We start from the raw sequence: 17204 nt of genomic DNA on the forward strand, positions 1-17204 counted from the left end.
TATTAAGAGTTTTGGCATCTCAAGTGAACTGCCCAAAGTGATCCCATTATTTATTTTGGCTTTTAGATATTTATTTTACTTTTTATTTGTCAAAGTCTAGGTAGGGCAATTTACTCACGTGGGTATATATGTGACCCCTTGCCCCCATTTTTCATTGTATCAATTATTCATTGCCAAAGTTGATTGGTTCAAGAGACTCTCTCTCTCTCTCTCTCTCTCTCTCTCTCTCTCTCTCTCTCTCTCTCTCTGTGCCCTTGGTCTCTACCCTTCCGCATCGTCGACTTTGACAAACAACAGTAGAAGTCATCGCGGTCAAGAACCCAAATAACAGTGATTTCCCACACACTTTAGAGCACTTTTATAAGCCTGGCGAGAAATTGCAGCACACTGACTTCTCTGTTTTTGGCACTAAATTGCATCAAAACACATGTTCGATGATTCCCTAGCTTCCTCAAAGCTCCTAGCACATTTAGGCATCGAAATTGACCAAAACCCTAAACCTGCAAAAAATTACAGCAAGCTGTAATTCTCTATTTGGTGCAGAGTTTCAAGACATTTAGACATCAAAATTGATCAAAACCCTAATCTTGCAAAAGATTACAACAAGTTGTAATTCTCTGTTTAATGCTCCGATTCACGTGCCAATCGCAATTGTGGCTAGCTCTCAAGCTCCCGCAACTGTAGGGTTACTTGCCCTTGGATTTAGGCGAGATTTCTTGTGAGAAATCTCTTTAAATCGTCCCATTAGTGTGTGTATCTGCTTTGAATCAGTGATTAGTTGATTCGGTACCTGTGCAAGAGGCTCTTGCCTCGGCAATCGAGCATAGAGTCCCCACAACTGTACATTACAGATGAAAAGTCCTTGAGCTGGGCATCACGAATATGTATTCAAAAGGGGAGAGGGATGCATGCGAGCGGAAGTGCTACATAAGACACAGGAGAAGGCAAGCTTTCCATTAACGTTGTGATCAGATTCGGATCAATTTGGCCCAACATGCACGACGCCCAATCAGACTAATGACCATGGAGGAGATTGATGAGATACTCTAGCGACCGATGATGGATCTCCTATGATTTAGCTCTTTTAAGGATTGTACAACCTGCTCATCTTGTATCAGCTCTCACCCATTATATTCCCGCACGCACACCCACATTGTGTTGTATTAGCCCCCAAACTACTTTCACCCCCCTACTCATATCCTACACAGTTCCAGCTAGTTGCTTAGCTCACATCTAGCAATTAAGATTTGAGTTTTTCACTTCATTTTATTTTTGTACCCATGCAAGCTTTCCATTAACGTTGTGATCAGATTCGGATCAATTTGGCCCGACATGCACGATGCCTAGTCAGAGTATTGACCATGGAGGAGATTGATGAGATCCTCCAGCGACCGATGATGGATCTCCTATGATTTAGCTCTTTTACGGATTGTACAACCTGCTCATCTTGTATCAGCCTTTGTATCAGCTCTCACCCATTATATTCCCGCACGCACACCCACATTGTGTTGTATTAGCCCCCAATCACTACTTTCACCCCCCTACTCATATCCTACACAGTTCCAACTAGTTGCTTAGCTCACATCTAGCTGTTAAGATTTGAGTTTTTCACTTCATTTTATTTTTGTACCAGGCAAGCTTTCCATTAACGTTGTGATCAGATTCGGGTCAATTTGGCCCAACATACACGACGCCAAGTCAGACTATTACCATGGAGGAGATTGATGAGATCCTCCAGCGACCGATGATGGATCTCCTACGATTTAGCTCTTTTAAGGATTGTACAACCTGCTCATCTTGTATCAGCCTTTGTATCAGCTCTCACCCATTATATTCCCGCACGCACACCCACATTGTGTTGTATTAGCTTCGTACCAACTAAAAAACAACTCCAAGAATGACCCAAACAAAGGATAGTTTAAAACCTCATGTACAAACCTCTATAATCTGTGATAACATTGTGATCATACCCTCGTCAACACTTGCAGAAATCGGCACGATGATGTTTGATTCAATACATGAGATCATTTTCTCTGTCAGCATCAATGTAGGAGTAAATTGAAAATCCTTGCTAAAAAACTCAACGAAGGCTTTTCGAAGCTGTTCAAGCCATTCAAACTGCAATATGTTCTTATTTGATTTCTCTACCATTCGCCTCCAAATAACATCCCAGTAAGAAATCAAGTGACCATGTATCCATTCTTCTTGAAATGCACCAATGACTTCAATCTCACGCGACACAGTAACATCAATCATAGTAGAAAGGTTATTTTGGAATTCCAACTGAGTTGTAACCAGCTGCAAAACCTCCATGCGGAAAGAGTTAGCAAACACCTTCTCCTAAGCACACATCAGCATCAAAGACAATGCACAGAAATCTGCTAGAATTTAGAAAATTGACAGAAAGCACGAGAAACTTACTTTGTCAACGGACTCCCTGATTGCAATCAGTTGCTCAGACAAGTCCTCGCCATTGATTGATGGTGATCGGCAAGCATGTTGAATCTGAGTAGCTGACTTTGGCAAAACCAAACTAGTAATGCCTTCGTTCGCTTGAGCACTCCGTTTTCTGCTCCTCCTGGTTCTTTTCCGCTTTAACTTGTTAGGACTTTCCAAGACAGGTAGGGCCAACTCTTTTTGGTGTTCTTTGTGTTTTCTTTTTGCAACCCTAAACCCTGAATCCCTTCTCCTCCTAGTTTTCTTTCTCTTTAAGCTATTGGAGGGACTTTCCAATTCAGGTAGGCCCAACTCTACCTTGTGCTCTTTCGTCACCCTAAACCCTGAACCCTTTCTCCTCCTCCTGGTTAGGTTCTTCTTTAATTTGTTGTTGGAGTTTTCCAAAGCGGGTGGGTTCAACTCTTCTTGGGGTTCATTGGTTTCATCTTTCACAGCAGACAACAAACCATCCTTTATCTCCTCCATAATAACTGCTGTACTTGCAACTGCTGTCCCTCCTTCGAAGTGATCTAATTTGACGCCTGAGCAAGTATTCATTCCATTTTCTTCACCAGCAATTTGTGAACATGAAGTAGTCCTGCTGCCTTGCAAAATCATGGGTGGCTCTTCCACTATTGTTGATTCACTTTCCTGGTGATCATGAGAAGTGCTCAGGAACAGCTTACTTGCTGAATCAGATGTTGTCACAGCAGTCACATCATGCTTCCAGTTTTCAGGATCCAAACTAGATGGCAAAGCATTGGGTTCAACAGGGAGGTTTATATCCGCCACCATTTTTGAGTTTCTCAAACTTGGCAAAGTTGATAGACTGGCTGATACATCACCAGGACTAATTGATGAAAGTTCTTGGTCTTCCATCAGTAAATTAGTAGATCCTGCTCCAACACCAGAAGCTAGTGGACTGGCACTATTTGGATGCCTTTTGACAGTCGCAGCAATCCAATTTGGTACTTCGACCCAGCTGCCAAAACCGGATCCTGAATTTGAGTTTGCTGTCGTAACTTCAGCCATCTCTCTCTGTGTCATATCTGATATCTTGCTCTCGTCTTCTCCTTCAACGGCCTTACAAACAGAAAGTTTCATAAACTTTGCCTCAAGCAATGCTCCAGAGCTTGACGCAAGCACTGGTTCATGACACTGAGGGATAAGGCACTCTGAGATGTTTAAGCAGTATTCCTGGATGGCTTGAGTTTGTACACAAAAGATATGTGTCATGCTGCTCCGTGCTTCAATCACTGCACTGAAGCTTAAAATAGGCATTGACAGTGAGAATTCGGTAAGACGGTTCATTCGAACTTCATTTAAGGCACCACCAAAGTTGAGATAAACTGAATACAACGATGGTGATTCTGAGTTTCCCAGAAAAACCAAGCCTGCTTGTGGCAAAGTACAGATTCCATTTGAAACCAGTTTCTCTACGAAAATTCCATCACAGCTTTTGAACTCAAGTGTTTGAACGAGAGACCAGGTAGAAAATCTATAGGAAGGTGCAGTTGGCACATAGAGTCTCAATATCTTATTAGTGCTGTCCTGTACATATGAAGTCGATAAAAAACCAAGTAAAATCAAGGCTCAATCTAGTTAATTCACCCATCCCCAAATAAGAGAAAAAATTTAATCAAATAGAGATAGTATAAGATAAGGAGAGCATGACACTGGATGATACATGTAGTTGCAATGCCTATTAGATAATTGCTGCTTTCATTTTTTGCAACGTAGAAAACCACAGCTAGAGACCATAATGTAATGCATTCAAACAGCTTGTGTGCCTGTCCGCTAAGTCAAGAACTAAAACATGTAGTTTTGAGAAATAATTTGCCACAAGAATCCTGCAGTAGGAAATGCTCCTATCACACCAAAAAACCAACTATAAATACCATCATTTAAATGCCATTATTGAATAAGTACATGAAGCTAAACATTGCATAGTGCAAACAGGTAAGTTCGACCTTTCAGGTTATGTATACTGTCACACGCACACCGGCTCTATGTGCCATGTGGGCATGCTACACCTACTCCCGAGTCAAAGGTAAGCCCAGGAAAGCGTAAAGAAGTGAAAACCCTTGTGAGCCTGTTCATAGGATCTGCATGTCCACGTCGTCCATCACATTAGCTACACCACCATCCACAGTAACTGCGCAAAATTAAAGGGGTGAGGGGGGGCCGTGTGAAACCGGCCCGTGGGGCGGTAGGCGTTGGCTTTCACCCAAAATTCTTTAGTTTAGACACACACACAGAGCACTTTGCAAAGAGAACCTGCAACGGGAATTAACACTTGAATACACACACGGCTCCGAAGCTAGAATGCCCCGAGCAGCAGACGCCGACAACCTGTAGGCCCCAAAATTGGCGTCCGTTTCGGTATTTCTTTATTCGTTGAGAGGGTAAATTACAAAGTAAGCTCCTGGGAATCCTTTACCTGTATCACACTAGATACTACCTGATTTGGTCAAATTTCGGTTGTAGCATAACAACCCCAAAACTTGCGCGAAATCAATTCCCCTACTGGATCTCACTTGCACTGACGTAAACCCTCTGATTCCTGCCCAAAAACAGTAAATTCAGCTCGCTGTATTTACTGGTTTTTGCCCTGTTCTCAGCCCCAAACAGTCCCTAGCTGTCCTCTGCCAGTGGGGCACGATTCCCAAGTGTTCTGGCGTCCGTATGGCTGAAAAACAGTCAATTTACAGTGCTGAAAACGCACCTGTACGGTGAGGTTATGACCCTCACCGGTGCCTGCTTTGGAGTAGCAGTTAGCTACCCCTGTTCCTGCTCAAGGAGGCTCTTGCCTTAGCACAAAAGCATGAAACCACACAGCTCTACATCAGTCAAATGAAGACCCTCTTGTGGGGCATCACATAACTGCACGTCGGGGAGAGAGAGAGCAGTGTGTAGCGTGCAGGGCATCACTCCTAGCACCACACTGTACATGGGAGGGAAAGAAAGCACTCCATAGCTCTTAACCTGTGACAGGTTCACAATGAAGCATTCCCCCCAACATAAATCGAGCGCCCCCTCTGCTGCCCTTGACCTGTAATGCATCTGTGAACAAATAGATGCAAAAAGGGGAAGATTTCCATGGCTGCCAAAACCTGCGTATCGCTGAAAACACAGCAAAACAGCCCTGTAAACACGCATCTGATGCTTTCCAATGCTGAAAATGAGCTCCGTGCACCTAGGTAAAGCCATGGGAAGCTCAAAAATGTAGAGAAATGGCTGAAAATCACAGTTAACAGCCTCCAAAACTGCTCCAAAAAGTCTACTACGAGTCCTGTTCTCCCAAACTTGGTATATTGACCAAAAAGTCACACTTGGCACTCATGCATGCAATTTCCCCGCATTGGGCTTCTCGCTTAAAAATCTCTCAACTGGTGCATCCATTGAATTTGCAGCAGAGTAATAAAATGTTCCCCTCGTCATACCGAAGGTAATGACGCGAACTTATTTCACGGCCCAAAATAGCAGTTCCCTACATTTTAGGAGATGCTTCCGTTGGACTCCCACTGGTCATCTGACCATCCATCCTCATTGGGACCGCATCCAAAAGTGTAATGTGGCCCAACTGTCAAATACTTTTTGTTGGTGATCCACCTTGACTTTATGCCTTTATTGAGTTCACTTCCTAGTATCCACCAACTTGCTAAGTGCGACGAGAGGACCTACATGATCTTGAACTGAGCCTAGACATCCTTTTACTTTACGACTTCCCGTCTGCGAGTGAAACTACGGTTCACATTGGCCAACCAATGTCCGATCATTTGCAACTTCAAAAAGAGAGTCTCAAAAATTAAACAAAAATCATTGGAAAGAAACCAACAACTAAGGTTAGCAGTTGCCACATCCTCGTGACATACCCCCCTCTTGAAATCGCAATCGTCCTCGATTGCATACCATAAATACATGCCATAGATGATCTTGTGTGGTAAGCACCCTTTTATCATCGCATGTATCCGCAAGAAAGACTGTCAAAACATATGTACAAATGAGTTAATGAGACCTTCATACTTCTGTCAAACTGTACATTGCTAATGCACTGAATCCATGAGTACATTTGATGTGCTAGCTCTATCAATTACCCCTCCTTTACAGACATTGGATTGAGGCATACGTAGGTTGTAACCCAAAGGCCTCAAGGTAAAGCTACAATACATTTGGTGACTCTAACAGTTCATACTCTTCCATCCACTTTGAATCCATAGGTGGATAGATCTTGAACTTCACCACATAGCATCTTGCAACCTGTCCCTTAACTTTTATGTGTGCAAAAGGCTCTTGCCTCTACAAACGAACATAATTCCGTAACCTGACATACCACCCACGACCAAGCAAGCTCAAATTTCGAGATGATTTACCAATGTGTCATAGAATCCAAGCAATCGCCTCAGAGAATCGACAAGCAGCGTGTCACCTGGCAGACCCACATCACTCTCGCAGAAGATCTAGTGGCCAATCTACCACCGTGAGACCTCTCCCTATCTCATCTTGGTTCATACTTGCACACTCTAAAAAACCAGCAGAAAATCAGCCCTAATTTGACCACTTTTTGACAGGGCGAACATGCTGAATTTCCTTTCTGTCTTGTGAAGAGGAACCCTCTTCCATAATGCCCTTCCCTTTGTCGGCGATAGTATGATCCCGCGTTCCTGTACTCTGTGTCTTTACCCAAAACAACTGAGGCTCACTTCTTCAGGAAAAAGTGATTCTATCCCGGCAATGGAGCCTTGAAACCGGCGCGTGGGCCGGTAGGCGTTGGCTTTCACCTGAAATTCTTTACTTTAGACACACACACAGAGCACTTTGCAAAGAGAACCTGCAAGGGGAATTAACACTTGAATACACACACGGCTCGGAAGCTAGAATGGCCCGGGCAGACGCCGACAACCTGAAGGCCCCAAAATTGGCGCCCCTTTCGGTATTTCTTTATTCTTTGAGAGGGTAATTTACAAAGTAAGCTCCCGGGAATCCTTTACCTGTATCACACTAGATACTACCTGATTTGGCCAAATTTCGGTTGTGCATAACAACCCCAACACTTGCACGAAATCAATTCCCCTACTGGATCTCACTTTCACTGACGTAAACCCTCTGATTCGTGCCCAAAAACAGTAAATTCAACTCGCTGTATTTACTGGTTTTTGCCCTGTTTTCAGTCCCAAACAGTCTCCTAGCTGTCCTCTGCCAGTGGAGCACGATTCCCAAGTGTTCGGGCGTCCGTATGGCTGCAAAACAGTCAATTTACAGCGCATACACAGCGCTGAAAACGCACCTGTACGGTGAGGTTATGACCCTCACCGGTGCCTGCTTTGGAGTAGCACTTAGCTACCCCTGTTCCTGCTCAAGGAGGCGCTTGCCTCAGCACAAAAGCATGAAACCACACAGCTCTACATTAGTCAAATGAAGACCCTCTTGAGCGGCATCACATAACTGCACGTAGGGGAGAGAGAGAGAGCAGTGTGTAGCATGCAGGGCATCACTCCTAGCACCACACTGTACATGGGAGGGAAAGAAAGCACTCCATAGCTCTTAACCTGTGACAGGTTCTCAATGAAGCATTCCCCCCAGCATAAATCGAGCGCCCCCTCTACAGCCCTTGACCTGTAATGCATCTGTGAACAAATAGATGCAAAAAGGGAAAGATTTCCATGGCTGCCAAAACCTGCGTATCACTGAAAACGCAGCAGAACAGCCCTGTAAACACGTATCTGATGCCGTCCAATGCTGAAAATGAGCTCCGTGGACCTAGGTAAAGCCATGGGAACCTCAAAAATGCACAAAAATGGCTCAAAATCACAGTTAACAGCCTCCAAAACTGCTCCAAACAGTCAGTTACGAAACCTGTTCTCCCAAACTTGGTAAATTGACCAAAAAGTGCAACTTGACACTCATGCATGCAATTTCCGAGCATTGGGCTTCTCGCTTAAAAATCTCTCAATTGGTGCATCCATTGACTTTGCAGCAGAGTAATAAAATGTTCCCCTCGTCATACCGAAGGTAATGACGCGAACACATTTCACGGCCCAAAATAGCAGTTCCCTAAATTTTAGGAGATGCTTCCGTTGGACTCCCACTGGTCATCTGATCGTCTATCCTCATTGGGACCGCATCCAAAAGTGCAATGTGGCCCAACTATCGGATACTTTTTGTTGGTGATCCACCTTGACTTTATGCCTTTATTGAGTTCACTTCCTAGTATCCACCAACTTCCTAAGTGCGACGAGAGGACCTACATGATCTTGAACTGAGTCTAGACATCCTTTTACTTTACGAGTTCCAGTGGCGACCAACTTCCCATCTGTGGGTGAAACTACCGTTCACATTGGCCATACAATGTCCGACCATTTGCAACTTCAAAAAGAGGGTCTCAAAAATTAAACAAAAATAATTGGAAAGAAACCAACAACTAAGGTTAGCAGTTGCCACATCCTCGTGACATACCCCCCTCTTGAAATCGCAAACGTCCTCGATTGCATACCATAAATACATGCCATCGATGATCTTGTGTGGTAAGCACCCTTTCATCATCGCATGTATCCGCAAGAAAGACTGTCAAAACATATGTACAAATGACTTAATGATACCTTCATACTTTTGTCAAACTGTACACTGCTGTTGCACTGAATCCATGAGTACATTTGATGTGCTAGCTCTATCAATTACCCCTCCTTGACAGATATTGGATTGAGGCATACGTAGGTTGTAACCCAAAGGCCTCAAGGTAAAGCTGCAATACATTTGGTGACTCTCACGGTTCATACTCTTCCATCTACTTTGCATCCATAGGTGGATAGTTCTTGAACTTCACCACATAGCATCTTGCAACCTGTCCCTTAACTTTTACGTGTGCAAAAGGCTCTTGCCTCTGCAAACGAACATAATTCCACAACCAGACATACCACCCACGACCAAGCAAGCTCAAATTTCGAGATGATTTACCAATGCGTCATAGAATCCAAGCAATAGCCTCAGAGAATCGACGAGCAGCGTGTCACCCGGCAGACCCACATCACTCCCGCAGAAGATCTAGTGGCCAATCTACCACCGTGAGACCTCTCTCTATCTCATCTTGGTTCATTCTTCCACACTCTAAAAACGCAGCAGAAAATCAGCCCTAATTTGACCACTTTTTGACAGGGCGAACATGCGGAATTTCCTGTCTGTCCTGCGAAGAGGAACCCTCTTCCATAATGCCCTTCCCTTTGTCGGCCATGGTATGATCCCGCGTTCCTGTACTCTGTGTCTTTACCCAAAACAACCGAGGCTTACTTCTTCAGGAAAAAGTGATTCTATCCCGGCAATGTAACCTTGAAACCGACCCGTGGGGTGGTATGCGTTGGCTTTCACCTGAAATTCTTTACTTTAGACACACACACAGAGCACTTTGCACAGAGAACCTTTAACACTTGAATACACACACCGCTCGGAAGATAGAATGCCCCGGGTAGACGCCGACAACCTGTAGGCCCCAAAATTGGCGTCCCTTTCGGTATTTCTTTATTCTTTGAGATAGTAAATTACAAAGTACGCTCCTGGGAATCCTTTACCTGTATCACACTAGATACTACCTGATTTGGCCAAATTTCGGTTGTAGCATAACAACCCCAAAACTTGCGCGAAATCAATTCCCCTACTGGATCTCACTTGCACTGACGTAAACCCTCTGATTCCTGTCCAAAAACAGTAAATTCAGCTCGCTGTATTTACTGTTTTTTGCTTTGTTTTCAGCCCCAAACAGTCCCCTAGCTGTCCTCTGCCAGTAGGGCACGATTCCCAAGTGTTCTGGCATCCGTATGGCTGAAAAACAGCCAATTTACAGCGCATACACAGCGCTGAAAACGCACCTGTACGGTGAGGTTATAACCCTCACCGGTGCCTACTTTGGAGTAGCAGCTAGCTACCCCTGTTCCTGCTCAAGGAGGCTCTTGCCTCAGCACAAAAGCATGAAACCACACAGCTCTACATCAATCAAATGAAGAGCCCTCTTGTGGGGCATCACATAAATGCACGTAGGGGAGAGAGAGAGAATAACTCCTAGCACCACATTGTACATGGAAGGGAAAGAAAGCACTCCATAGCTCTTAACCTGTGACACGTTCTCAATGAATCATTCACCCGAGCATAAATCAAGCGCCCCCTCTGCTGCCCTTGACCTGTAATGCATCTGTGAACAAATAGATGCAAAAAGGGAAAGATTTCCATGGCTGCCAAAACCTGCGTATCGCTGAAAACGCAGCAAAACAACCTTGTAAACACGCATCTGATGCCGTCCAATGCTGAAAATGAGCTCCGTGGATCTAGGTAAAGCCATGGGAAGCTCAAAAATGCAAAGAAATGATCGAAAATCACAGTTAACAGCCTCCAAAACTGCTCCAAAAAGTCAGTTACGAGTCTTGTTCTCCCAAACTTGGTAAAGTGACCAAAAAGTGCCACTTGGCACTCATGCATACAATTTCCCAGCATTGGGCTTCTTGCTTAAAAATCTCTCAACTGGTGCATCCATTGACTTTGCAGCAGAGTAATAAAATGTTCCCCTCGTCATACCGAAGGTAATGACGCGAACACATTTCACGGCCCAAAATAGCAGGTCCCTAAATTTTAGGAGATGCTTCCGTTGGACTCCCACTCGTCATCTGATCGTCTATCCTCATTGGGACCGCATCCAAAAGTGCAATGTGGCCCAACTGTCGGATACTTTCTGTTGGTGATCCACCTTGACTTTATGCCTTGATTGAGTTCACTTCCTAGTATCCACCAACTTGCTAAGTGCGACGGGAGGACCTACATGATCTTGAACTGAGTCTAGACATCCTTTTACTTAACGAGTTCCAGTGGCGACCAACTTCCCATCTATGGGTGAAACTACCGGTCACATTGGCCATACAATGTCCGACCATTTGCAACTTCAAAAAGAGGGTCTCAAAAATTAAACAAAAATCATTGGAAACAAACCAACAACTAAGGTTAGCAGTTGCCACATCCTCGTGACATACCCCCCTCTTGAAATCGCAAACGTCCTCGATTGCATACCATAAATACATGCCATAGATGATCTTGTGCGGTCAGTACCCTTTTATCATCGCATGTATCCGCAAGAAAGACTGTCAAAACATATGTACAAATGACTTAATGAGACCTTCATACTTTTGTCAAACTGTACACTGCTGTTGCATTGAATCCATGAGTACATTTGATGTGCTAGCTCTATCAATTACCCCTCCTTGACAGATATTGAATTGAAGCATACGTAGGTTGTAACCCAAAGGCCTCAAGGTAAAGCTGCAATACATTTGGTGACTCTGACAGTTCATACTCTTCCATCCACTTTGCATCCATAGGTGGATAGTTCTTGAAATTCACCACATAGCATCTTGAAACCTGTCCCTTAACTTTTACGTGTGCAAAAGGCTCTTGCCTTTGCAAACGAACATAATTCCACAACCTGACATACCACCCACGACCAAGCAAGCTCAAATTTCGAGATGATTTACCAATGCGTCATAGAATCCAAGCAATCGCCTCAGAGAATCGACAAGCAGCGTGTCACCCGGCAGACCCACATCACTCCCACAGAAGATCTAGTGGCCAATCTACCACCGTGAGACCTCTCTCTATCTCATCTTGGTTCATACTTCCACACTCTAAAAACGCAGCAGAAAATCAGCCCTAATTTGACCACTTTTTGACAGGGCGAACATGCGGAATTTCCTGTCTGTCCTGCGAAGAGGAACCCTCTTCCATAATGCCCTTCCCTTTGTCGGCCATGGTATGATCCCGCGTTCCTGTACTCTGTGTCTTTACCCAAAACAACCGAGGCTCACTTCTTCAGGAAAAAGTGATTCTATCTTGGCAATGGAACCTTGAAACCGGCCCGTGGGGCGGTAGGCGTTAGCTTTCACCCAAAATTCTTTACTTTAGACACACACACAGAGCACTTTGCATAGAGAACCTTTAACACTTGAATACACACACCGCTCGGAAGATAGAATGCCCCGGGTAGACGCCGACAACCTGTAGGCCCCAAAATTGGTGTCCCTTTCGGTATTTCTTTATTCTTTGAGAGGGTAAATTACAAAGTAAGCTCCTGGGAATCCTTTACCTGTATCACATTAGATACTACCTGATTTGGTCAAATTTTGGTTGTAGCATAACAACCCCAAAACTTGCGCGAAATCAATTCCCCTACTGGATCTCACTTGCACTGACGTAAACCCTTTGATTCCTGCCCAAAAACAGTAAATTCAGCTCGCTGTATTTACTGGTTTTTGCTCTGTTTTCAGCCCCAAACAGTCCCCTAGCTGTCCTCTGTCAGTGGGGCACGATTCCCAAGTGTTCTGGCGTCCGTATGGCTGAAAAACAGTCAATTTACAGCGCTGAAAACGCACCTGTACGGTGAGGTTATGACCCTCACCGGTGCCTGCTTTGGAGTAGCAGTTAGCTACCCCTGTTCCTGCTCAAGGAGGCTCTTGCCTTAGCACAAAAGCATGAAACCACACAGCTCTACATCAGTCAAATGAAGACCCTCTTGTGGGGCATCACATAACTGCACGTCGGGGAGAGAGAGAGCAGTGTGTAGCGTGCAGGGCATCACTCCTAGCACCACACTGTACATGGGAGGGAAAGAAAGCACTCCATAGCTCTTAACCTGTGACAGGTTCTCAATGAAGCATTCCCCCCAAGCATAAATCGAGCGCCCCCTCTGCTACCCTTGACCTGTAATGCATTTGTGAACAAATAGATGCAAAAAGGGGAAGATTTCCATGGCTGCCAAAACCTGCGTATAGTTCAAAACGCAGCAAAACAGCCTTGTAAACACGCATCTGATGCCTTCCAATGCTGAAAATGAGCTCCGTGCACCTAGGTAAAGCCATGGGAAGCTCAAAAATGCAGAGAGATGGCTGAAAATCACAGTTAATAGCCTCCAAAACTGCTCCAAAAAGTCTGGTACGAGTCCTGTTCTCCCAAACTTGGTAAATTGACCAAAAAGTGCCACTTGGCACTCATGCATGCAATTTCCCCGCATTGGGCTTCTCGCTTAAAAATCTCTCAACTGGTGCATCCATTGAATTTGCAGCAGAGTAATAAAATGTTCCCCTCGTCATACCGAAGGTAATGACACGAACACATTTCACGGCCCAAAATAGCAGTTCCCTAAATTTTAGGAGATGCTTCCGTTGGACTCCCACTGGTCATCTGACCGTCTATCCTCATTGGGACCGCATCCAAAAGTGCAATGTGGCCCAACTGTCAGATACTTTCTGTTGGTGATCCACCTTGACTTTATGCCTTTATTGAGTTCACTTCCTAGTATCCACCAACTTGCTAAGTGCGATGGGGGGGACCTACATGATCTTGAACTGAGCCTAGACATCCTTTTACTTTACGAGTTCCAAGGCCGACCAACTTCCGTCTGCGGGTGAAACTACCGTTCACATTGGCCATACAATGTCCGACCATTTGCAACTTCAAAAAGAGGGTCTCAAAACTTAAACAAAAAACATTGGAAAGAAACCAACAACTAAGGTTAGCAGTTGCGACATCCTCGTGACACCATGCCTACACCAAGCTCACAAAGAGACAAATAAGAGCGATCTCTCTACTTAAATGAAGACATAGATGATGAACCAAAAGACAAAGGGCAATAGGATGCCCCATACAAAATGCCCAAGGGGGTAGATACCACAATCCACATGGAGGGGGCACTGCATAAGAGGTGCAAAGATCTTTTAGGTAGGCAACCTAAAGATAAAATTGATGATCAGGAATTTGGTTTACGTGGTGGGGGTGGGTTTTTCCTTTTTAGGGTCGGTGGTGAGGTGTTCCTTTGTTTTGTTTTTTTTTTTTGGGGGGGGGGGCATCGAATGTACTGTTTGGCATATGAAAAAAACTATGCCAAGCGTCACTCTCTCTGTGAAAAGTGTAGCTTTGTTGCTTTTGTATTGGGCTCACCACCTATGGAAAAGCAAGCACAACACATCCTCAGTGAGCCCCCTCTTTGCTGCTGCTGAAATCCACCTTTGCCAAACCCCCCAACCCCCCCTCGCACAGCACCCAGAGTCCCCCAACCCCTTCCCCCCCCATCTCCCCTCACCCTCTTTTAGAGGCTCGTGTATGCTCACATCTCACGCTTCCACTCTCACCCCCTTCTCAACACCGCCCTGTACCAAAGACACAAATGGAGGCGACTCTCATGAAGCCCCCTGCCGGGACCCCTTGGATTCCACACACACACACACTCTGTCTCCATGCCTATCTACGAGACTACGAGTACCTTCTTTACCACTGAGATGGTAAAGACGGCCATTGATAGGATGAGGACCAAGAGAGCATATGATCATTGATGGTCTAGTAGCAGAGCACTTATACGTACTAGAGATATACTAGCAGAGGTTCTTGCAGTTTTGTTCAATCGCATCATGTGTAAGGGTCTACCTAAGACTTGGAGACTGTCTACTATTGTGCCTATCTTCAAGGCAAGTGATCCTGCAGAGGTTGGAAACTACCGTACTATTATGATTGGACGTACATTGGCACGGTTGTATGCATCTATCCTTGAGCAGCAGTTGAGCAGATGGGCAGAGAGTGAGGGCATAAGGGCAACAGGACAGGCCGGTTTCAAGAGAGGCTTCTCCACTCTTGACCATATTCTAACACTCAGAGCCATCATTGAGGAGGGGAGGGCACATGGGAAACGGATTTTATTGTATCTTTGTGGATTTCCACAAAGCATTTGGAAAGGTGCCCAAAGCCAGATTGATGCACAGACTACAGGAGATGGGAGAGTTGATTTGGGGGATCATGGCTCTATACAGATCTGCGGTGGGACATGTACGCACTCAAGAGGGGATATCTGATTTAGTTCACTCCACTACTGGAGAGAAACAAGGATGTCATTGTCTCCAAATCTTTTTCGTATGCATATAGATGAGGTTTCTGATTACATTGACAGAGAGGGTGACAGAGGTGCCCATCTAGCAGGGAGATGGATTCCATTGTTGTTATATGTTGATGATGTCACAAGACGGGCACCATGTGCCAATAGAAAAGAATAGATTGAGGAGACTTTTAGCACTTTAATAACAACTAAACTGAGATAGAGAGACGACACGCGACACGGAGTGGCGGAATTCCACCCTAGAGAGTATTGGCCCCAAAGCTTCGCACTCTATCATTGCTTTGAATCACTATCTTTCCAATGACAAAATAGTAGGCACACATTTTGCCACTGTCTTATAGTACACGTTGGTCCCAGTAACACTTTCGAGCATACCCAAACCGACAATTTAAGAATGCAGTTACACATGTACTCTTTAATAGAAGCAATTACTGTATCCTTGACAAACTGACAAGAAATACTCACTTCTATAGCACTAACCAAACTTTTGGACATTCCATAAGAGCAATTGCCAAACTGACAATCTGTACAGCTCTAACATTCATGTAACATATACTTGATTTGAGCTCACTTTAAATACCATGTACATCATTTGTTTCAGAAGCCATTGTCACACCGACAATCCATGTAGCTTTGAAACTCAAGGGGTCAAGGTAGGTTGCAGATCGAAGGCTTCAAGGTAAAGTGATAACACAGTTGGTGACTCTGCAAGTTCACCTTCTTCCATCCACTTAGCATCCATTGGTGGATAGTTTCTGAACTTTACCAAGTAACGCCTAGCAACCTTGCCTTTCACTTTTCTTTCCTTATGTGCCAAAATCTGTTCAGGGACCAAGATCTCGTCAAGTTCCTCGACTTCCGGCTGATCTTCAACTGGCATATATTCTGGCACATCACCCACATAGGGTCTGAGAAGACTCACATGAAACACATTGTGAATCTACCAACTGTCAGGCAATTTCAACCTATATGCAACATCACTGATTATGTCGCACACTTGAAAAGGCCCATAGTAACGCATGCTGAGCTTTGGAAACAGTCTTTCCTTTCCCTTCATCTTCTTTAACCTTGCCTTTTCAAAGCGTAGGAGCACCCAATCACCAAGTGAAAATACTACTTCACGACGATGACGATCAGCTGCTTTCTTTTGCTTTGCCTGAGTCTTTTCTAAGGCCACTTTGACCTTCTTGTACATTTCATCCATGTCGTGAACATACTTATCTGCTTCAAATATCTTGTCCTTTGTATGCAGTATGGGAGGAACTTTCTTGCCACTTTCAACTATCTCAAAAGGTGCCTTGCCATTTGATGAATGCACTGTATTATTGTATGCATACTCCACCAATGGCAAATACTGCTCCCACTTTCCTTTATGTTCTGACACGTAGCACTTCAGCAGATCTAGGAGAGTAGAATTTGCCTCTTTTGACTTCCCATCTATTTGAGGATGAAATGACGAAGAGAATTTGAGCGTGGTGCCCATATTCTCAAACAAGCCTCTCCAGAACAAACCTGTCATGCGTGGATCACGGTCGCTAACAATCGACTGTGGCATGCCATGATACTTGAAAATATTGCTCATAAACAAGCGTGCCATCTGATTTGGCTTTATCTTCTTCCTGACAAGAATAAAATGAGCCTACCTGCTGAATCTGCAAAGGATGGTCCAAATACCATCCTTTCTTGTCTGCGTTCTCAGAAGATCAAAGATAAAATCCATAGCAATACTTTCCCATGGTTTATCTGGAATAGGTAGTGGTTGCAATAACCCTGGTGCCTTTTGCCTGTCAAACTTGACCTTCTGGCAAATTAGGCATTCTTGCGCAAAGGCATCCACATCTCTTCTCAATGTAGGCCA

General features: G+C 44.5%; 1 protein-coding gene across 3 annotated transcripts in view; it reads right to left on the reverse strand.

Annotated features, from left to right (window-relative positions):
• The window catches only part of LOC147458578 (enhancer of mRNA-decapping protein 4-like), a 126692-nt gene that overhangs the window by 75900 nt on the left and 33588 nt on the right, over nt 1–17204 (reverse strand). For 2 of the 3 annotated variants that reach the window (XM_086513236.1, XM_086513239.1), the window contains exons 6-8: nt 2422–3987; nt 1939–2298; nt 1711–1788 (exon numbers count right to left, since the gene is read on the reverse strand). In XM_086513236.1, the coding sequence (XP_086369362.1) occupies nt 1711–1788; nt 1939–2298; nt 2422–3987 (2004 nt within the window). The remainder of the gene's footprint in view (nt 1–1710; nt 1789–1938; nt 2299–2421; nt 3988–17204) is intronic. The other variant, XM_086513238.1, reaches the window with a different exon arrangement.

The sequence above is a fragment of the Adiantum capillus-veneris genome, chromosome 5 (genome assembly GCF_014529385.1).
Source record: "Adiantum capillus-veneris isolate H3 chromosome 5, ASM1452938v2, whole genome shotgun sequence".
Taxonomy (NCBI): Eukaryota; Viridiplantae; Streptophyta; class Polypodiopsida; order Polypodiales; family Pteridaceae; genus Adiantum; species Adiantum capillus-veneris.